At 32.0% G+C, this 23355-nt stretch overlaps 2 protein-coding genes across 3 annotated transcripts; both read right to left on the reverse strand.

Moving 5' to 3' along the window:
• Positions 1-1160: 1160 nt before the first annotated feature.
• LOC114751822 (putative anthocyanidin reductase) lies at positions 1161-21685 on the reverse strand. The gene is made up of 7 exons (XM_028940510.1): positions 21675-21685; positions 5737-6001; positions 3988-4161; positions 2636-2853; positions 2315-2474; positions 1547-1757; positions 1161-1317 (listed from the first exon to the last, which is right to left on the reverse strand). The coding sequence occupies exons 2-7, from the start codon at positions 5969-5971 to the stop codon at positions 1161-1163; spliced, it is 1155 nt and encodes a 384-aa protein (XP_028796343.1). The 5' UTR covers positions 5972-6001; positions 21675-21685.
• LOC114751770 (calcium/calmodulin-regulated receptor-like kinase 1) lies at positions 12691-17108 on the reverse strand. Of its 2 annotated transcripts, none has more exons than XM_028940441.1 (8): positions 17046-17108; positions 15893-16264; positions 15270-15423; positions 15016-15142; positions 14259-14344; positions 14098-14169; positions 13808-14008; positions 12691-13301 (listed from the first exon to the last, which is right to left on the reverse strand). In XM_028940441.1, the coding sequence occupies exons 2-8, from the start codon at positions 16204-16206 to the stop codon at positions 12963-12965; spliced, it is 1293 nt and encodes a 430-aa protein (XP_028796274.1). In that variant the 5' UTR covers positions 16207-16264; positions 17046-17108; the 3' UTR covers positions 12691-12962. The 2 variants fall into 2 exon arrangements, with proteins under 2 accessions (XP_028796274.1, XP_028796282.1); XM_028940449.1 differs by lacking the exon at positions 17046-17108 and adding an exon at positions 16654-16909 and having other exon boundaries at positions 12963-13301.
• Positions 21686-23355: the final 1670 nt, after the last annotated feature.

The following is a 23355-nucleotide window of genomic DNA, read 5'->3' on the forward strand; positions in this document are numbered from 1 at the left end:
CACACATATTCAAAGTTTTGAACCGAGAGCCCTTTAATTCGAGTCATCTCTCTTTCTCTCTCATGTTAATGATTTGATTCTGACTTCACCATTTTCTGATGCATGCCTAATTAAGGACTGTGGAAAAAGAGCAGTGAATGTGTTTTAGACGTCACTGATATATATCTTTAGTTCAGTCTTCCTAATAAATAAGGTTTCCTTCTGCTATAGTACAGCATTACGGCTTACCAACTTGAAGTTTCTCTGTGTTTTCCCTCCCTACTATTAATTCTTATCCAATGTAATCTCTCACACAGCTCACACTAATATTTATTACGGAAGTTGAAATTTCCATTTGAAGAGAGATATAGCTAGTTCAGTTCATGAAAATTTCAGTATATTTGTGTTGGGTATGCTGATACAAAAAAGATGTCTAATTTTCAAGCAAGACACTCTTAGCTGTGATACTTGTTAAAGCGTTCAAAATGCAAACTCATAAGTCAGAACATATGGGAGACATATAGTAAACCACAGTTTGAAAAGAGACTGCTCAGATATGAACTGCATCATGAAATTGAAGTTATGCAGCCTTCACTGAAAAACTAGCCTAGGCATGAAATTCTTTCTCAGGTATTTCTAATATTATATATATATATTTTCTTTCACATGACTTTTCTTTTCCCATTTTCGAATTTAGACTTTATCTTTTCCACTTTACAGTTATGCCACAATCTTTTATACGTAGTTGGACATATATGTATATGTGATTGTGGGTTTCACTTGACAAGTGGGACTCGCTTCCCTTTATTTCTCTCATCACTGAATGATAACCACATCATTATAAAGAATTTACATCCTAAAATTTTGCCTATCTTTTATTTATACTATGACGAGGAGCAGTAAGTATATTTATTATACTTATATTGTGGATCGGAGGGAGTATGCAATAATTTCTGATTATACATATTGGCCCTCCATTTCTCATGATCATTTAATGATCGCTATGAATCTTGCAACTGCATAGAAAGTAACATATACCAAACATTCAAGAAGGAATGAAGTGGGTTTGGGGAAGATATGGCCACATTTATTGTGCTTTGAAAATCTATTCAAAACCTAATATTGAATCTACAAAAGATAATTATGTACAAACAGCTAGCAATGATATAGTAATATATAAGCTACTGGTTTACAGGAGGTAAATAACCATAATCTTGACAGCACAAAATTGCCTGATGAATTATATCCTCAAGGCCATGCTTGTAGCTGAATCCCAAATCTTTTAGCTTCTTTGATGATATCTCAGGAGGAACTTCGTTATCACTTTTATCACTAATTCTGCAGATGTATATTTAGGAAATAAAATGACATAAACAAAACAAGGCTTCATATGGAAATAAAAGATCAGTAAAATAACAACTTGGTCCATGAAGTAGCTTTAGTGTTTGGTTTCCAGAAAATATCAAACTCCTCGCAAGTTAATAAATCAGGTCTTCAAGTGCTTGATAATTTTGGAGACTAAAGTGTTAGTTAGTCTAAAGCTGTTTTAACAAGGGAATATAGTTACCTCTGCATATTTGAACAAGGATGCTTTTGGAAGAGAAGATGACATAACTTGGACAGTGAACAACTTTGGCTGCAGCAGATGTATCTGCCTTCTGCTTTGGTATGCTCCATTAGAAATATGTGGGCACTGCATATATCTTCAATGTGAACTACACCTAATGACCCCATTCTTGAATTTACAGCGGATAATATCTTGAAGAACTCAGTTTCACCTACACGGTAATATGTTGTGTGTGTGTGTATGCATATCAGTCAGAACTTCAGGTAAGACAAGTCTCATACCAAGATATACTTCATTTTACACAGGTCATATATAAAGTTGGGATGGCTATTCATGAGATCAATGTTCGGGAGTTCAACAAAAGTTGCGCCATGTAGGACACCTGTATTAGACACAAAAGCGATTGTTCTCATTGGACATGGACATCTTCATGTTTCATTGTCCTGTGTTGTCGTCTGTGGACCACATGTAGTGTCTGTGCGTTTGTCGGTGTCATTTCTTCCCGACAGATTTTGTTTAGAACAATTCATGAACAAACATGGAAAAGGCCACTACATTCCTAAGTATTTAAGATCACTGTTACAAATAAGTAGTTTTCCCATTAAATTTTTTGGGATTGTTCAAAGACTATGTCTAAGGTGTGACTAGTTATATCAAAAGCTTCAGCTATTAATAATTGCAAGCTTAGAAATGATCCATATCAGCGCATACCCTAAAATTCAGTGAGACATCTTCAGGATTAAACATGTGGATTGGTAGCCAGATTACCTGTTATTGGTGATAGAAGAACTTTAACACTTGACGGTACAGAAGCAGTAAAGAAAGGGCCTGCAACAGTGGTAGTTATGACTGATACAAGATCAATGCCATTCTCTTGTGCAAACTTAAATGCTGCTTCTTCTGTTAAGAGCTTTGAAAGTGCATAAACCTGCCAAATCAAGATTCAGCTTTTATACATATGTAACAATTACTTGATTAACGTACGAATAATGGAGATGTTAGAGATTCATGTTTGAAATATATTTCCGTGTGACGTTTTTTTGGATTGTACAATGTAAGAGAGGGGAAGAGGAAGCAACTATGAATTACCCATCCAGTGACTTTAGAGTTCCACACTTGGTCGACCTGAATCTGACAGGATTCATCAACAATGGGCTTGTATTTGCCATTGCTTTCTTTGGCAGTGATGGTACTAATGGAAGATGTAAAAACCACCCTTTTCACAGTTTTAGACTTTAAGCAGGATTTCAGAAGGCTGATGGTTCCTTTGATTGCTGGATCAAGTATGTTTGCTTCAACATAGGCTTCTGCAAAGTCAACCTCAGGGTTTAAGGTCTTCAGCAAAGGGATTTTTTCCAAAAGAATTATGGAGTTCAATATTTATGCAAGCCATTTACAAAGATCAGACCATCTTGTAGGAAATCATGAGCAATGCAAGCGACAAAATTTCTCTTCACCAACCAAGTGACTTGCTACTAAATTATATACTACCTCTAGTCATAATTATAAGAGCTAGTTGACTAATTTGAGAAGATTAAAAAAAGAAGTTAAGTTAGTTATTTATAATAAATATGTGTTGTTTTTTTTAAAATATCCTTGCTAATAAAGTATATTGACCAGAACTACTATTGCTAGAAAGCTACATTAGAAAAGAAGGCATAAATATAAGAGACAAAGTAAACTAGGGTCTTATATTTAGGACCAAAATAAAAGTCAAACAATGTCTTATATTAAAGACCGAAGGTGGTATATTACTTCTGGTCATAATTATAAAACCTCATTTATAGATTATAAACGAAGTATTATAATTACAACCGGAGGTAGTGTGTGTGTGTAAACATATAGAAAGAGAGATGGTAGATGGGTTTAAGTTCATGAACACCCCATTTAGTCCATTTACGGAACAGGTTTAGAATATGTGAATTTGGTCTGGCTAAAATGAGGGGCTAAAAATATGTTGGTTTGAAATGGGCCAAGTTACATGTTACTCTAAAAAGGTGTTTAGGTAAAAACTAAATTATAATTTTAAAAGTACTTTTACGGTATACGAAATAAATATGTGAAGGATTTTGTCTTGTTTTACTGAAAAATCCTTTTGAGAAGCACTTTTAGGTGTTTCTAAATACCTCCTAAAACACATGAATTGGCTCATTTAGACGATAACGGGTGACTCTGAAGACTTTTTTCTTCTCCAAGCCCATGTATTTTGGACAAAGGCCTATCTGATTGTGTTAAATTTATTAAATTATAAATAAAAAAGTTGCAGAAATTTTTGTTCTTAGAATTAATCCAAAAATATATATATTCTACTAAATCAGACAGATTTTCTTTTTATTCTATAAATCAATATAAACTTTTTTCTGAAAAAAAGAGTAATGCGCTTAGTTTTTTTCTCCTAATTGAGTTAATGCAACAAAAGATGGCATTAATTAATTAATTACCAAGATCATGATGCTGATCGTCAGGGACATGGAATTGCATGGAAGCAGCAACATGGAAGACGCCATCACAGCCGTTGACGGCCTCATCATAGCTTCCATCTTCGTCCAAATCTGCTCTGAACAGTCTCAGCCGTTCACTCGCCGTCCACAGCGACACTAGGTGCATTGACTTTGCTGTCCTCCACATTTATTCAATTCCCCATTAAATCCAAATTTAAAGTCAGACATTCTAATTTGGGAATTGGGAGGTCGTTGGCCCACCAAAAACTCCACATTCATTCAATTCCCCATTAAATCCAAATTTAAAGTCAGACCTTCTAATTTGGGACGTCGTTCCAAAAATGGGATGAACTTGGCACAAAAAAAAAAAAAAGAGTGAAGAACCCACTAGAAGGAGTGATTCACTAGTGCATTTTGGATTTGGATTTGAATTTGAGGTCGCTTCTTGTCTCCCTTGTCTTCATTAATTCCCCCAATTTTTTGTTTCTTCCTTTGCATTATTATTCAATTTTTGAAAGTCAAAATATTTTCTATGAATATACTCCTCTGGTCCTAAATATAAAATCCCTATATTAGTGTGTATAAGGGTTTTATATTTAGGATCGGAAGAGTATTTAGATATGATGAGGCCTCGTATGTGTTGGGTATACAAGAGAACATCCTAAAAAACGAGAAGTTCACCTGAATTAATTTAAAATTATAAAAAAAATATATAAATTTGCTTAATATCACATTTTAACTTTGAGACAGTTGTTAGGGTATCAGTCCTACTTATATATTTTCTACCATCTTAAATATAATTAAGAATCAGTAGATAAGTTTATCTTAGCCATAAATGTAAGATTTCAATTCATTATCTGTCTAATTTATAATTTTTTCGCAAATTTTTCTTATTGATTAGACATATTAGGTGAGTTTTGACATCAAGGAAATGATTTAAAATGCATATAATTAAAAGCAGTATTTTAGAGATCCATCCAAATTAAATTAATTATCTACCTTCAATATTTAGAATGATGAATTATTTTATTTTTAAAACAAATAAACTTAATTTGATATGAGGATCGGATCACCTCATGATTGATTTAATTCATAACATGAATTCAAAATTAGAAATCACATTATTTTTTACTATGTGAACAATGGGGTTTTTAATAGCCTGTGCGTGTGTGTTTATGTTATTACTGTGTACCTGCTTCTCCCTTCGCTGTCACCCCATTTCTAAGCCAACATCAAAACTATAGAGACTCACTCAATGCTTGTTTTTAAACTCTTTTTGGCCACAAGAGACAACCTCAATAATACAGACTGTGCAGTGCAGAGATTCTCCTTATTATTGATTATTTCAAAAATACATGGTGGGTTTAATTTACCTTTTCCAGCTTCAGAGATTCTCTCATATTATCAGAGAAAACCCAGCATTATCTCACATCTTAATTTTGCCAATGCAAATGAAGAGATAGGCAAACTCTCAGCAATTATCAGTATCTGATCAAACTGCCTCAGCAAATAGAAATCACAAAGAAGAACCCAAAACTTGGAAAAACCAGTGCAGTACTCAATTGCAGATCATTAATTTTTAGGTCTTCTCATTCTAATCAGTCAGCGAATGGTAGTTCATTAAGACACAATCATTTTTACATATGGAAGTAGCTAGCTAGTTCACACCCCAGAACATAAAAGAAGCAAAAGAAAGAGAGATTATTATGCAGTTAGGAGTACTATGCAGAAAGAGAAGAGAAAACAAACCAGGATCTCTAACAGTTGCATGAACGAAGCAGCCTCGTTCAAGAAGAGACTCGACCAGCCATGATCCGATATATCCTGTGGCTCCTGTTACGCAGTATCTTCTTCCTCTTTCTTCTTTCTCCTTCTTATCCATCTCTCTCCTTTCACTCTCTTCTTCCTCCTCCTCCTCTGATAACTCCCTTTGACGCGGAGCTCTCTCTTTCTTTGGGAAGCTAGGTGCCTGGCACAACTTCATAGGGTGTTAGTTTTTTAATGCCTTGATTCTCTCTTGGTTATGCCTACACACGCTTCATTTGGTGTCATTATTCACTGTATTAATTATTCTTTAGGGTGTGTTTGGTTGGAGGGGAGGGAAAATGAGCCCCTCCCCTCATTTGGTTAAAAATTTTGGAGGGGAGGGAAGCTAAAATGTCCCCTCCCCTCCCTCCCCCCATTTTGGCTCCCCTCCAAATTGGGGGTTTTTGGAGGGAAGCCAAAATTTTGGACCATTATGCCTTTATGGCTTTTTTTAATATTCCATTTTTAATGCCTTGATTCTCTCTTAGTTATGTCTACACACGCTCCATCTGGTGTCATTATTCACTGTATTAATTATTCTTTAAGCCTCCACCACGGGACTTGATAGCTGCAGCAATATTAAATTAATACTACCTCATTTCTTAATATAAAACCTAATTCAATCACTTAAAAAAATTAATTAAGCTATAATAAATATATATTGATTTTTCTAAAATACTCTTATTAATTATATGTATTATCTCCGGTCATAATTATAAAACCTCGTTTATAATCTACAAACGAGGTTTTATAATTAGGACCAAAGGTAATATTAACTAAAACTACTATTTGATAGAATTTTTAATATATGTAACTACTATAAGAATGTCTTAAAAAAAATAGATAAATATGAAAGATAAAGTAGACTAGAGTCTTATATTTAGTACCAAATTAAAAATGAAACTAGTTCTAATATTAAAAACTGGAGGTAGTATTATTGGTATGACTGCTTTAATTTATAGGAAAATGTTGAAATAAATCGTCATTAAATGCAGTCAAAAATCTTAATTATTTTAATATAAGAGTTAATTAGATATTTAATTTAATCATAAGTATAAGAGTCAAGTTTACTTTATTTTCAATGTTTATTCATCTTACTCTCAAGTAATCTATAAGATGATTGTATATATTAAGAAGTTTCTACCAAAAAGTATTTTCTATGTGATTAATAGTAGTATTTTAAGAAAGATCATATTTATTTATTATAATTATTTTAATATTAGTGGATGCAATATTAAACCATATTACGGGTGTGTTTGTGTGACCGAGATTTCCAACAAAGCTGCCCCTGTTTTCTGCAAAAAAAAAGTGGTTTTTCATGTTTTAACCTAAATTAAACATTTTTTTTAAGCCACGCATCTGTGAGGTTAGAGAGGAGACAAACTAGACACTTCTTTATATGTTTCTGTCTTCAACCCTCTTGAAATAATTAAAAGTATTTTTTTTCAGCTCAAATGTAAATAACAACTGCTCATTGTCCATGCATTTATTAAAATATTTTTTTATCCTTATTAAGTTATTATAATTCGGTAAATATAATTAAATATACAATTATCATGCCAAGCAATTAATAAGAATATTGTTTTTTTTTATGAAGTTAAATTTTAAATATATTTGATGATCTGAATTATACTCCCTCCGTTCCTTATTATAAGAGACACTTGATGCTTATGGCATATTCTCATATATAAGAGACACTTAAAAGTTGTTTTTATTTTTTTGTATTGATTTCCTATTTTACCCTTATTTATTTTGTCTCCAATTCATATTCTCCCTCCCTCCCACTTCTCTTTCTTTTAATAATTTAATTGTTCTCTCTCATACTCTCTCTCCTTATTAATGAGGCCATTGTTAGAAAAAAAACATTATACTTTTTACATATTAATTGTCCTCAACTAACTTTAACTGTTTTTTTGATCAACGTAATTTAGTTATTTGTCTCTTATAATAAGGAATGGAGGGAGTATTATTTAATCCATGCAAAAAATATATATCTATTTAATTTTCAGTACTTAATACTAGCTGTGGTCTAAAATATAAGATCTAACTTATAATGTAAATTACGTTACAAATTAAATCTTATATTTAAGACTGAAAATAATGTAAAAGTTATTTAACTAATATATATTAAAAAAGTTAGATTAATTAATTAAGGAATATGATGTGATCTCCTTAACATTAGATTATATAATACAAATTAGGTGAATTAGTTTAAAAAATGATAAATATGAAATAAAAGGTGTATTAAAATATTATATACATGATCAAATTTAGTCCCTGATCACCTCACATGAGAAAAGAAACAAAAAAAGAGGTAGTCCTGCATGATTGCCATGTGGTGTTCACGTGTTCAGATATCATGATCTGGCTGTACCTGAAATCACGTGGCATCATCAATGGGAAAAAAAATAATAATAACAACACACGCACACACTGATTAATTTATTAAATTAAAAAAATTGAGAAAAAAATAAAGAGTGAGAATGGTGATAGGATTAGGAAAGTGATCCAATACGCCGCATGCAAAATGAACAGGAGCAGGTCGGTCCGAGGCACAGTGAGAGGGAGACACAAATGGGCTGAAGCCCAATGCACCAAAAATTTGGACACACCTTAAATAGTAAATACGGCGCCGCTCCCTCATCTTCATTCTCAAAATTTTCTAATAATCATAGAAATTATTATTACATATATATATGATATATGTAATTATAGCCAGAAATTAATTTAGGTTAGGATGGCCGTCCTATTTAGGGTATATTTGGATAGAAACAAAATTATAGTTTTAGAAATGATTTTACAGTATATGAAATAAATATATGGATGAGTTTATCTTAATTTACAGAAAAGTATTTTTTTTTAATTTAAAAAAAGCACTTGTCAATGATATCCAAACACCCTTTATAATGGATTTACCTTTTGTTATTAATTAGTAGTACTTTGGGGAAGATTTGGCTCTGCTATGGTGGAGTAGGAGCATAACCTTTAACAGAAGTTAAAATATATGTGCTATGTTTATATCAAATTTTAATTTTATCTCTTAATTTTATATGACTTTTTTAGCTGCTGGACTCAACAATGTTAGTTTCATTTAACGAAAAATGTTTATTTAGGTTATGCTTTGTGAGCATCTAATTGCATGGTGGGAGTTAAAAATATACTTTATAAATTTAAGAGATTAAGTTCAAACTTGAGGTAAACTTATATTTTTAGATTCCCCTTAAAAAAACTAGTTAAGTTAATTATCTGTAATAAATAGGTGTTGTCTTTCCTACAATGTCCTTACTAATCAAGTGTATTAATTAAAACTATTATTATTATAAGGATTATCTTAAAATAAATAAATAAATATAAGAGATAGAGTAAATTAAGATTTTATATTTAAGATCAAAATAAAAATTAAATAAGTTCTTATATTAAATACAAAAAGTAATACTTTTATTTTAAAAAAAATGAAGAAGAGGTTGGGGAATCTACGTAATTAGGGGTCAATTGTAGATGGCTATGGGAAAGTATAAAATAATACTGGCATGATATGAACCACTGTCATGTATCCAACTCATGCCTGGCGGGATGCGAGCAAGACCAAGCCCTGTACTGTTGACTTCCAACAATATTATTTTTCTACATAAATAAAAATAAAAATAAAAATAGTATGTGTGTGTGTGTTTAGTTTGTAGATTGGAAATAATGATTCTGGGAGCTCCATGGATGATTCTGTGAGCTCCCGTAATGCCTATTCCTTCTCAGAAGCCATGGATTTCATTTTTAAATTCCATTTCTTTGATATTGATCTTGAAGTGTAACCTAATATTTTAAAGGGAAAATTGATTATTGATTGAATGTACTTATTTAGAAATTTTATATTTTATTGGCTAATAAAAACTTAAATCTGATTGAGTATAAATTACCTTCAATTATGTGTAGATGACTTCCATTTTAAAAATTTTTATACATTACGTATGATAGAAGAAAAGTTGCATTGGTTGAAAGATGAGGAGCCTTAATTTTTTTTGGTTACTAAAATTGGTGCTTTGAACCAAAGTTTTTTTTTTTTTAATTTATATAAAAATAGATTGTAATTCATTCCATATGTTTTTAATGAGAACAAAATATTTGAAAAATGGAAAATGGGCGACTGAATATTAAAAACCAAAAAAACAATTGGAATTATAATAAAACTATGCAGTAAGAATTTTGGAATTTAAATGGTCATCGGGAAGGGAATAATTAGCTACATAAAGAAATATTATCATTATTTTAACTTCATAATCGAAATAATGGGGAAGCATAAACTAAGATGAGCGTGCCCTATAATTTTTTTTTAATATAGAAATAGGATAAAGGGTTGACCACCTTCGTGGAACTTTTATACAAATGAAATGGTTCGCCCGTAGCCTTCGTCTCACGTCACATGAAAATAAATTACCAATTTTTATACTTTTTTATTAGAAGGACTTAAGGACAAATAGACAAAATAGATTTTACTTTCTTTTTTTTTCAACCTGAGATGTGTGGCTGCAAAAGCACGAAGCTACCAAGGCTTCATCTCTCCATTGTTAGATTATTATTTTTTTAATATTTTATAAAACGATAGATCTGTAAAATATTAATAATACAAGAAATTGTGACATATTATTGTGTTTTTTTTATACCAGATGTACGCTTTTATTTTTCATCTCTGCAAACATATTAAATGTAATCAATTTACAGTTATTTAAGATCCAGAATTTGTTGAATGTATCTCATCATTCTGATACTTTTGTCTAATTTGGCGGGATTAACTCCCAAAAACTGAATGAACTCGAAATTCTTTTTTAACAAAAGAATAAATTATTAATACTGAGTTCGAATAATCAACTTTTGAAGATGATGCTTAAGCGACAGGTTCGTTCAAAAGTAACGGTCACTTTGGTATGGATGATTTGGAGTGGAGGGGAGAGAGGAAGAGGGATTTTAATTATTTTTTTGCTTGGCAATATAATAAAAATTTTAAGAGAGAAGGATAATATTTTGACTTGTATTATCTAATATGCCTATATTATTTTCTAATAATCTCATGTTACCCTTCACCGCCGAATTGTATATGATTTGATATATTTATGGATTCAATCATGCCTCTCTTCCCTCATATATTAAATATTATTTATAATTGTATTTTATTAATTATTCAATCAAGTTTGTAAAAATCAACTTAAATAATATAAGGGTAAAGTTGTTCATACAAAAATTTTGTCTCCCCTTCCTTATTAAACCAAATAAGGTAACATTAAAATTCCTCCCCTCCCCTTCTCTTATACTAATTTAAGTAAGATAATATTAAAATCCCTCCCCTCCTATCCCTTCTGTCAAGGCAAACCTATCGTGAGGGTTCGGTTAGATGCTAGTATTTCTCAGCCTAATTTGTCTTTTTCTTTTCTTTTCTTTTTTTTCTGCCAGGAATGTATTTTGCATTGGACTTTTATAGTTTTATGTTTCTAATTGGGCCAAGCCCATATTCAGTGATACGGAAATTGGGCTTCAACTGAGAGGTCTTATTTTAGGAGTATGCCCAACGTCGATTATTTTTACAAAAAAAAAAGATCCATTAAGAATGACAAAAAATTATTCCAGACTTGAATTCTGAAAATATTTATTTTTTAAATTAAAATTTAATCATAAAAATTATACATCAATTAATGCAGTATATTAAAAATTCCATTTCACGTGGTAATTCTTTTCATAAAAATAATTCATTTTCTATGAATGTCTGCCTAATTTGTAATCCTCCTTTCTTGCGACACAAGCCACAATGGTATGCTCATTTTTATTTGTGAAATTACTGTCATCTAATGAAATCAATCAAAATTAATTACAGGATTACTTCGACAAAAAATAAATTACAGGATTACGGCTACGTAATTCATATCAATGGTCAACTTAATAAAATTAACAAAGCATAGATAAAATAGAAAACGCATTGAATGTAATTGATAGCATATGAATATAAACTGAATCATAGATCTTGGGGCACTTAATTGGAACCAAATAATGCGGATTTGAAATCATATGAGGATTCGGCGAACCACAAAGTTTTTTCATATATATATATATATATATGGATTAATCGTTTTCTTCCTCCATTGAACAGAAACTCCAACAATGGTGAACCCCAGAGTACTTCTACTTGCGTCTGTGGCGGGCTTATTCTTCATTCTTACTTCGTCGAGCTCATCTTTCCTGCAATTTGCCTATGACCTAAAGCGCAGAATGCTTTGGGTTATACCAATTGTAATTCCGATGGCATTATACAAACTGGAAATAGTTTCACAGTTTGTTGGGAAGATCATTGCCAGATTTTCAAAGCCTTCATTTTCTATGCCAAAAGGACTACATGCACGTCAGAAGCTTTCGTCTCTGTCAACACCTCCGGCGCCATGGAATTTAGCCATTCTCATTGCGCTCTATCTCATCATGGCTATTTGCCAGGACAAGGTTCGGACGCAATTTTACATGTAACAGTATTAGAATCACTTTATATCGAAAGTTGACCAAGTCTGTTTTCAAGCGGTTTTCCAAACAACAGAAGCTTTGTCGAGAAATTTTTTGCTCGATCCATCAAGTCAATCCTGTTAGTGGTTAGTTCAGTACTTGAAAGTTGCATTCTTTCAGTAGCTTCTTCTGTTTGTCTTGACATGAGAGATTTATCAATGAATTTGTGGAATTTGTAATGTTCAAGTTTTGATCGTTTCATCTCAATGTGAGAGCTAATTCTAGAGAGCTGCAAAGTTTTACTGTTGAAGTAGCTTGTCTTCTTGTTGCAATGAATCGACTCTTTCTTTTCTACCTCACACTAAAAAAGATTTATAACATGTTAATTATTAATGAAGTGAAAAACCAGATACTGCAAAAAAAGCATGAAAGGTAACATTCTTTTGTTTTCTTTCTCTTCATTTTCATTCCTGAAAGATATTAAATGTACAAAAGGCAAAACAATAGAAAAAGGATCAGAGCCAAAAGGGGGGGGGAGTTTCAAAGAAATACAGGGAATGATGATCAACACAATCATAGAAACCAAACCCTGCACCATGTTATATACGGCCACATGACATATATTCAAAAGCAAAACCCAATCATGAAAATGTTAGCTTTTAAAAAGAAGAGAAAGAAGCAAAAGGCAAAACCAACTTCTATACTTCATAGACATCAACTGTACTATCCACTGACTCTTCTCGCCTGTGATCAGTTACAGTAATCTTAGTTTCTGGTTGATCACCATCCATGGAAGCTACTTCATCTGTAGTTGCAGATAAGGCCTTCCTGTGGTGATTCCTGGGGGGCCTTGACTTCAGAATCCGTGTCAGGACTTGCACCATGTCCCTCATCGAGGGGCGTTTCCTTGGGGCACGGTTCACACACTTGTATGCAAGGGCTGCAACCTCATTCAGCTCCTGAACATCAAACTTTCCTTCGAGGCGAGCATCAGCAATTTCCTCCCAACCAGTTTTACCCTCAGTGTTCATTGCTGCCTAATCATCCATCAGTAGTAACATACATTAAGCTCAAAGATGCTTTTACTTCCTTGACCATACGTCATCATTCAACCTCAAGATGAAGTTTTCATTACAGTTATCAAATAAGTAAATGGGCAAAACTTTGGTGTTTATTAGATGCTTACTATTAGGTTGTTCAGTAGAATTGTGACTAGTGAAGAAACTGTTTTGAAGGAGTAAGGGGTTCGGAATTGACATTTAAGAAATTCACATGTTATGCTTTTATCAAATGAACTAAAAGAAGCCACCCAAAGAACCCACTTATGTTTGTAACCAAAGCTGCACATGCACTTGCCCAAGTGTTTGTGATCAAATCCTTTAATACGATCATGTTTGTGAAGACAATTTTATAAGAGAGTCACATGTTGTACTTTTATTGAAGAAACTAGTGGCAAATACCTAACAAACTGCACCCAAAACACCAAATACAGTGTCCTTAGGAAATAGTTTGCAAATACGAGAGAGAGAGAGATCGATCTTACAAGCTCAACATATTCCATAAGACCCTGTTGAGGATTTCTGCTGGCAATAAGTTCAAAAAGCAGCACCCCGAAACTGTAGACATCACTTTTTTTAGTGAAAGTGCCAGAAGAGATATACTCAGGGTCAAGATACCCAAAGGTTCCCCTTATAGCTGCATGCTTATCTACCATCTCTTCTCTTGATAGTCCAAAATCCGAAACCTGCTTAATTCAACATTAATTACCACATTAGAATACATAAAGGCTCAGCCATCTAGCATTTGTACATCTTTTATCCATGAATAGCATACCCGAGCTCGCATGGAATGGTCCAGTAGAATATTTGAGGATTTGATATCTCGATGGATCACAGGAGGAACCGCCTGAAGTGATCATGAAGGACAATTGTAACTAAAAAGCAAACAAACATCAACGAAATAGATTACTGTTGATGACTTGAAAACTTACTTACCCCATCATGAAGATACTCCAAGCCTCTTGCCACATCCAAGGCTATATGAACCCTCAAATCCCAGCTCAGTGCCGTGTTCTCTTCACCTGAATATAGAGACAACAAAAGTGATTTTAAGTCATTTGTAATTGAATCCATATTCTCTGCAGTCATAGATGTAGTCAGTGAGAGAGACGGAAAGAAAAACTACAAAGAGGCATAGTGGGCCCTATACTCTTACAATGCATGACAGCATAGACTATGGAGGATCTGATTGATTTATACTTTTACATGCAAAACGAGAAGGAAGGAAAGGGAAAATCACAAAGATTGTGTGTGTCAATAATAAAGGTGTAAATTTTCCTACAAGTCTGTAGGAATCCCAGTGAGAATAGGCATCTGAATGACAATCAGGTTCATAATCCAACATTAAATCTAGATATGGGCAAACAAAACCATGGACTTTTTAAGCCTTTACTCAAATCCCCAATTACCCAATAGTCCAATTACAAACCTAAGTTCCAAAATAATGGTTGTACTGTTGCATAATAAAATATGAAGTAAAAACATCTCCTTATATCACACTATTGTGGCCTTCATTATGCTGCCAGAAATTGCAGTAAATGCTGAAACAACAGTGCGGATCTTTCAGACATGCATGAAGTCTAAAAAGATACGAAAAATGAGTAATTAGGCTGGTACGTGTTGGCTGCGAATGGAACCAGTGTGGAACATCATCGCTTGAAATTTATTAAGTAAAAAGACAGAGGAAACTTACTATACAAGTGGGAAGCCAAGCTGCCTTTACTCATGTAGACATAAATCAGCATATGCTGACCTTTTTCTGCACAATATCCAATTAAATTCACCAGGTTTCTATGGTGTAACCTCCCCAGTAACATAACCTGATAATAATTTAAAATACCATGAAATGTCAAAACTGATGATTTATTCAAGTGACCCTGTTTAAAAAAAGCTCAACTCAAGAACAGTTTCATGAGCTAGTAAATGATTCACAGTAATTATCTCAACCTCCGTATGGAATTCTTTCTCCCCTTGCTTAGAATTAGTTGCCAGAACTTTAACTGCAACTGTCTCCCCAGTAGACATCTGAGCTTTATAAACAGGACCAAACGCACCTTGTCCTATAAGTGTCGTGAAATTATATGTCGCCTTCTGCAGATCCCTAAAGTGTGAACACAATATTAAACAGTAAGACAAAACAATACATGCAAAATGTAGCCTCTCATCTCTTAAGTTCAACAAATGGTGAACTCTAATACAAGTTACAAATAGTGTTCACTTAAACTATCACATCAATAGACAGAATACCTGATGTCGCAAACCCTAAAAAGTAAAGACCTTATAAATGTACCAGAGGCATATCAAGCATGTGCCAAAGAAACATATTATTTCAAGCACTCACATTTAGATTAACATTAACAAGTTTAATAGTATAATGGTGGAAAGAATAACACACTCTAGCCATCCAACAAGTTTTTCTTCAACACACATAGATCATAAAGCATGCGCATTTTATTTTAATGGATCATATTCCATTCCAATTAAGAAATATATAAGACTTAGTATTATTGTTAAACCTCTACAAACTAGAAGAAAACATGTGACTGAAACTTCTTATGAGAAACACATACCTGTATGAATACTCAGGTATTCCGGATGCTGAAACCATGCTACTCCTCCTAAATCCATCAACCCAGAAGGCTGAACCACTCCTCCCAGACTTTACTGGCGATTCTGGACCTAGTGTTGAGTCTGATAGAATAGTGCAAGAATCAGCACCGTTTGCACGGATGGGTATGGTGGCCGCCCTTCGGGAGGAGCTATTGCCTATTAGTGAACGCTTCCTCTGGTATCTGAAACAGAACAGTGCAGAAATAGCCAAAATCACTCCAATAACCACGCCTATGGAAATTCCAATTATCAGTCCTGTCGACTCGTCTTTCATCTCCTTTTTTGTGACTTTTCTATGCCTTATTGATCATCCAATCCATTGAAGCATACACCTGAGAAGAAGAACATTGACCGCACATCAAATCAACGCTAAATTTCACTACATGGCTTATTAAATTGAATAACAAGTGATAAACTATTTACTATTACTTTGTATTATAAACCAGAGGCATGTACAGATAAAACCAGAACTTGGCATTACCCAGGGAAACAATTGAGCAAATAGGGAAACAATAATACACAAAAGCAACCCATTCTCTTGTGAAGTTCAATCCAACAAAACTTGCAAATTTAGAGACTAAGGAAAGGAAATTTATCTAGAGACTCAGAAAAGAGAAGGTAGGAGGACAAATATGCTAATACCAAGACGGTTCAATCCTCTCCTTCAGCTGAAGCATATTAATATTTACACTTGATCTGTTATCTAATTTTCAAATCTTACCTTGATATAGCTAACACTGGAGACTAAACGATTAGGAGACAGAAAACGAGGAGAGAAAAAAAAAATCTTAGAAGAAAGAGCGAGATCAAATGACCCAAAACAGGTCAACAACTGCTTAACCTCAACTGAGACTAGTACAGGCTTTTGACCAAATGCATCTAACTTGGTATTTTTATTTCTTCTCTTCTCTTTCATTTCACTGAGCTTTTCTTTCTGAGCAAACAAACAAGCGTAATACGCAATGAAATATCCATGTTCACGCAAGCACCCACATGACGAAACAACACACAGAACACACCTTCCTGGAACGTAGCAGACAGATCGAAACATTCACAGCAGTAAAAGTTGACCCATCTGAAACACAATAAAAAGAACTGAAACCAGAAATTTACCAGTTCATTCGAGATGAGAAAAGTTGAAAAAGTAACGCGCTTTCCCAAGAAGAACTACAAGAAGGTTGAAACCCAGAAACGTACAAGCGAGAAGAAATCATTCACACTCGAATGAGATTACAAGAACAATAACGACAGAAGAGAATCTGAAGGGAAAAAGATGCATCAGCTTGAGGTTTGAGCAGCGCCACAATTGGACCGTAGAGTGAGAGTCATAGGAAATAGGAAAAATACTAAAAACTGCATAGTGCGTTGCAGAGGAATGAGAAAAAAGATGACAAGACGATGCTTTTTCATAATTAAAAAAGAATATAATAGAATAAAATTCAAAAACTGACTTTTGACGGTGATTTATTAGACGTCTCATGCGGCTCTTCTATTCAAACCATGGAAAACTAAACTTCACCACATTTTTAATATTTAGATGATTAAATTTTATCAAAATATGTAAAAATGGTAGAAACGTAAAAGTAACATTTTTAATCCTAGAATATATGCAAAATTAAAATAAATAAAATTAGAATAATGTCGTTATTCGCATTATATTGATTGGGATGACCTAAAGTCCTAAGCTGTCCATAATTATGAAAAACCTTTTTCATTGACGTAGTCTTTATAACAAACATGGTAGACTAGATATCCACCTGTGTTTCACAATATGTACCCAAAAAATTGAAGTAAACGTGTTCATACATTTGTTGGCAGAAAAAATTTAATATTTCAGTCTTAATTATAGAGTCTCATTTGTATATTATAAATGAGGTTTTATAACAATAACCGGAGATAGTATTTTCGATTACTTTTACTAATTTTTATAATTTTTTATTTTTGTCAAAATTATTCCAGCTAAACGTCCAATCAAGGAAATAATGTAATAAAGAGTGTAAATTTTTCTAAGAAGAAACTGCATGATGTATATATTGTTGACTTGTTAAAAATTCATATAATTTTACTAAGTCTACATGAATTTTTAAAAGTAAGTTGATAATAAAGAGTCAGACATAATGAAGTTGGCTCCTCTTTCTCTTTTTAGGTAATAACATTCTAATTAGAAATGAAAATTTAAAAAAAAAATTAATTATTTGGGGAACCGAGGGCTCTTATTTGTTCGAAAAATCTGATTAATTTTTATATATAAAAAATATTAGTCCTCTAGGAATTTTATATGTACAAAGCAGACATAATCCGATTTAAATTATTTTTAATAGTAAAATTTTTAATTGGAGCTTTTTAAAATTTTTTTAAACATAATCTTTGTTGCAGGATTTTTTCCTTGCAAAATTTGTTAATATACCCTTTTGATTTTTAATATAAAAACTAATTAACTAATTTAAATAGATTAAATATATTAATAAAATTAGTTAATATGGTTTTTTTAAATACTCACATTAAATTAGACACGTGGGTCCTTTCCAGTATTCGTGCAGGTGAGCTTGATGATTATTCGGGCCATTGCACTGCTGCTGTCCTCTATAGTCTGCACCTCTTGATTGTTTTTCCCTTCTTTTTTTTTTTTTTTTTAAACTTTTTATGCATTGTTCCCTATCTAACATGATTTTTCCCCCTAAAAAAATTACTATGTATTATATTTTTTCCTTATGTTTTAAATTTCATCATATGTATTAAAAAAATATCTTAGTGATAAGAAAAAACTCCTCTTTAATATATACAATAAGAGAAATAATTTAGAATAAATTATAAATTAAAAAAAAGTAAACTGAAACTTTATATTCAGTATCAAAATAATTTCATCAACTAAGATACTATTTAGGACATGTAGTGAGTTTAATGACAATAATTTTATTTTCTAACACAGGGGAGGAAGAAAAATAGAGAAGTGGTGATTTGAAGCCACAAAAAAAAAAAAAAAAAAGTTGAAGGAGATATGGATGAACGAAGAAGATGCTAGTTGACATAACAAGTTAACTGGGTTTATGAAAAAAGTGAGAAGTAGAAGAGGCTGAACAGCCAACCTAACACACCTAAATCACCAATTTTGATTTGATATAAAGTGTGACAAAGTTAAGAATTCAAGCAACAAAACCTCATTAATTCTGGAATATCAACCCCACCTCTTAAATTAACTAGCTTCGTGAATCAATCTTTTTTTTTTAATAATAAATTCATTTTTTTCGCATCAAACTAATAATTTTCATTTAATGTAGGATTTGAATCATGGTCATTCATATGACTCACAGGTCACAATAATTGATCATGCTTTTACAAATTGAACCAAGAGTTCGTATTTGAATTGAATTTAAATTAATGTGATCAACATTACATTAATTTAAACATAAAAACACAATCTTTGTATTTGAATTTATCTTAATATCATACCAACAATTGGGTTGATCAGGATCGAGATCAATCAAATTGGCGAGAGTCACGTCATTGGAAGATAAAGATCAAACATAAACACAAAAATATTCCAGTTCTTCTTTTATGTGTATATCTTTAATTGAGCTTAATTTTGTTTATATTAATTTTCTTACAAATGTCAATAATCTCTTTCAAAACCAATTATTAAACAATTTCATTTTTTAAAATTATTTTTCTGATGCTGTAGAGGTCAAACTTGTCATCGACTGTGCTTATACTGTACGTAAGTGCTTGGTTGGCTGTTCTCAATTCTGAAATATATATACTATATGTCCCGAAAAATAAATAAATAAATAAATAAAAAGCGCCCTAGAATAGCAAGCACCTGATTCTAGATGGACATGTTCAGATGATCAAGCCATATTAATTTAATATACTTTAATAAGATTCAGTAAATTAAATTCAAACAAAAATTCTCTTAACAACCCCACACTTTATATGTAAAATATTTTTTTTAATTGAGGAACGTAGGAGATCACTTGTTTGAAGACTATATACATTTTCAATGAGACACGTACCTACCTACTTCCCATGATCCAATGGCAGTAGGTGGTGACACGCACGTCTTATTATCATTGAATTATCCATTATATCATCTCCCATTAAAAAATTACATCATATATTTGTATAAAAAACATTATTAGTGCACATTATTACCAAGCATATGTATTTTTTTACTAGAGGCAATCTACATATAAACATAAATATTGAGTTATTGATCAAACCATCAGGAAAAAAATATCACGAATAGGTAAAGTTAGAATTATAACATCTTGATTAATAGTAATTTAAGAAATAAGCAACATGTTTAAAAAAAATTGAGAGGAAGAACACATCCGAGAAGTATGCATGAAATAAATGAGTGGGAGTTGGCTGACTATTGTATAAGTATGTGGATTCATTACAAATAATTTTGTAATTTAATGACATAAAAGCTTTCTCATCAGTGAGGGTCACGGGTTTAATCCTGTTTGTAATATCAATATGTGGTGTGTGACATTCTAACCAAAGAAAAAAAGAGTTGTGTATAATATTTTTTTTCTTGCTATAGGTTTGTATACAATATGCTCTTCCATCCTAAACATAAGATCTTTATACTGGTGTGTATAAAGATCTTATATTTAAAACTAAAAAAGTATTATAAACTATTATATTAAGGATCAGAGATAGTATTTTTTTTTCCCCTTGCTATAGGCTTGATGGTGGGCACGTACGTATAGCTTGAATCCAAAGGTTCAAACATATTCACTCTTATTATGATGATGGCGGTCTTGGCATTGATAAAGGAGGGAAGCATGTGTGAATTCGCAGTTTGTCATGATGCCATCTTCCTCCCCATTTCATTTCCACATGTGCTCTCATGTACTTTTCTTACGTGTACATACAGACACACATATATGTATATATGTTACTTATAGTCATAGGAATCAAGCAGGGATGCTTGCCCTTCATGTTACCAAAATTTATTTTAAAAATCAAAGAAGGAATTAGGAAGGAGGGTCAATATATTTTGCCCGTACACTAAATTGGGCCTCACTCTTATTTTACCTCTTCTGAGCCTCATCAATGCAACATAATCTGGCCCATTTTGATTTCTTTCACCAGCCCATAAAACAAAAACCCTGTTTGTTATGTGTCTTTTTCATCTCTCTCTCTCTCTCTTGAATATACTATTATTCATCCTTAATATAAAAACTAATTGAATGGTTTGAGTAGATTAAAAAATTACTTAAATTAATTATTTGTAATAAATAGGTGTTTTTTTAAAAATATTCTTACTGATCAAGTGCATTGGTTATATCTACTATTATTACAAAGATTATTTTGGGAAATAAATAAATAAATATAAGAAACAAAGTGAATTTAGGTATTATATTTAAGATTAAATTAAATTCAATAGAATTTTTATATTAAGAATCAGAGGTAGTAATTACTAAAAAAATAAAATTAGAGGAGCATAGGTTTTACTGTCTTTGGATTTTAATATAAGATCTAGTTGAATAGTTTGGAGAGATTAAGAAGATTATTAAATTACTTGATTATAACATATATTATATGATTTCTTTGAAATATGTTTGTGGATCATTAAATTATGTATCAATTCATAAATAAGAGAAATTAACTTAAAAAAAACAATACATATAAATAGTTTAAAGTAATTTAGTAATCTTTTTAATATTTTCAAATTAGTTAATTAGGTCTCTTATTAAAGATAAAAGATAGTATCATTAAATTTGTCATTTATGGGACTTTTTGATAATTCTTCCTTCCTCTCTTAAAACAGCTTGAAATAAGTGAATGATAATATAATATAGTATATTCAATTATTCATAAATCACCCTTCTGTGTAAAGACCTAGATTCAAATCTTGAATAAAAAATATTACATATATGACTATGAAATACTAAAAAAAAAATAAAGATTTTTTTTACCAGCACGTATGAGCTAATGAGCTATTACCTCTGGTCCTTAATATAATAGTTTGTTTGACTTTTATTTTGATTATAAATATAAGATCTCAATTCACTTTGTCTTTCATATTTATTTATTTCCTGTTAAGGTAATTTTTATAATAATAGTAGTTATAACCAATACATTTAAGTAAAAATACTTTAAAAAAATATTTATTTATTATAAATAAGTAACCTAATTATTTTTTAATCTATCTAAACTAGTTAATTAGTCTTTATATGGAAGATTATTGCGATAAGAAGGAAAGAGCTATTGCATTAAACCGGCGAGTCTGTTGACGCCGCCAACCCCACGCGCCAGAGCCTCGATGCTCAGGGACGTGACCGAGTGACTCCCACTGGATGTGCCCAAGTGCACACCGATTCGTACAGGGCCCTTCTCTCACTTTCCCGTCACGCCCTTCCCTTCCCATCCAATCTAGTTGAGACACGTCACCAAAAACAGAATCCTCATTGGCTGCTTCATCACTACCGCGGCGTTGGCGGAGTCGAGAGGCTTGCCTGTTTAATATAGAAAATCTCCCCCTGTTACAAAAAAATAATAAAGTAACAATATTTTTAATATAAGATTTAATTAACTAATTTAAATAGATTAAAAATATTAATTTAATTAGTTAATATGGTATTTTTTTAAAAAACCTTAAATATTTTTCTTATTTCACACATTTCTCCTCCTATTTGATTATTATTGGGAGAATATTAACATTGTTAATTTGAAAAAAAACTAATAAACTTATAAAATAAGCCTTATATATGGGATGAATATTAATTTTTAATTAAATGCTACATTAAGGACCAGAGGAGTATTAATCATGAACTAATATTTGCTTACCTTCTTATATTAGTATTGAATTTATTTTGATGTACGAAACCCCTTTGTTGCGAAAGGGTTGGTTTATAAATTGGCAAACAATAATCATATTATGTGATTAACGTTACTTGGCCCCTAAAAATTTTTTTCGTCATTCATAAGAAATCAGTGTTTAATATAATAGTTACTTAGACATTCGGTTTGATTCTAAGTATACAATTTCAATTAACTTTGTCAGTCATTTTTGAATTATTTTTCTGACCTTGTACACAATCACCACCACCCCAAAACAAAAAACAATAAAAAAAATATTAAAAAAAGTTTTTTCCTTTTTTTTTTTTTTGATAGGGGCAAAATGACATTAATAATAAAAGTTTTTTCATATTAAACTGGTGAGCCTCCACCTCTTCCTGACGCGGCCAGCCCCACGAGCCAGAACCTCGATGCCCAGGGACGTGACGGAGTGACTCCCATATTGTACAGTGTACACCCAAGTCTCCATTTCTTTTACGAACCATTCCCTCCATTTCTCTTAAACGGTGTCGTTCAGTTTTTCACTAATGTCCCCACCCAAAATTAAAGAACAAATAGCGCCCTCCTCTGTTTTTCTCCCAAAAGTGCGGGAATTCGTGAAATAGGCACCGCAATA

This window comes from Neltuma alba, unplaced genomic scaffold, assembly GCF_004799145.2.
Source record: "Neltuma alba isolate B1F8T4 unplaced genomic scaffold, ASM479914v2 tig00001146_pilon, whole genome shotgun sequence".
Taxonomy (NCBI): domain Eukaryota; kingdom Viridiplantae; phylum Streptophyta; class Magnoliopsida; order Fabales; family Fabaceae; genus Neltuma; species Neltuma alba.

What these genes read in the sequence shown, in the direction of transcription:
- LOC114751822 (XM_028940510.1), bottom strand. Translation starts at nt 5,971, where the DNA reads ATGAAGTTGTGCCAGGCACCTAGCTTCCCAAAGAAAGAGAGAGCTCCG. An exon ending in TCTTCTATCACCAATAACAG is followed by an intron (nt 1,758 to 2,314) that starts GTAATCTGGCTA and finishes ATTACCGTGTAG; the next exon opens with GTGAAACTGAGTTCTTCAAG. An exon ending in CCTTGTTCAAATATGCAGAG is followed by an intron (nt 1,318 to 1,546) that starts GTAACTATATTC and finishes ATACATCTGCAG; the next exon opens with AATTAGTGATAAAAGTGATA.
- LOC114751770 (XM_028940441.1), bottom strand. Translation starts at nt 16,206, where the DNA reads ATGAAAGACGAGTCGACAGGACTGATAATTGGAATTTCCATAGGCGTG. An exon ending in AGAAAGAATTCCATACGGAG is followed by an intron (nt 15,143 to 15,269) that starts GTTGAGATAATT and finishes AATTATTATCAG; the next exon opens with GTTATGTTACTGGGGAGGTT. An exon ending in CTTGGCTTCCCACTTGTATA is followed by an intron (nt 14,345 to 15,015) that starts GTAAGTTTCCTC and finishes CTCTATATTCAG; the next exon opens with GTGAAGAGAACACGGCACTG.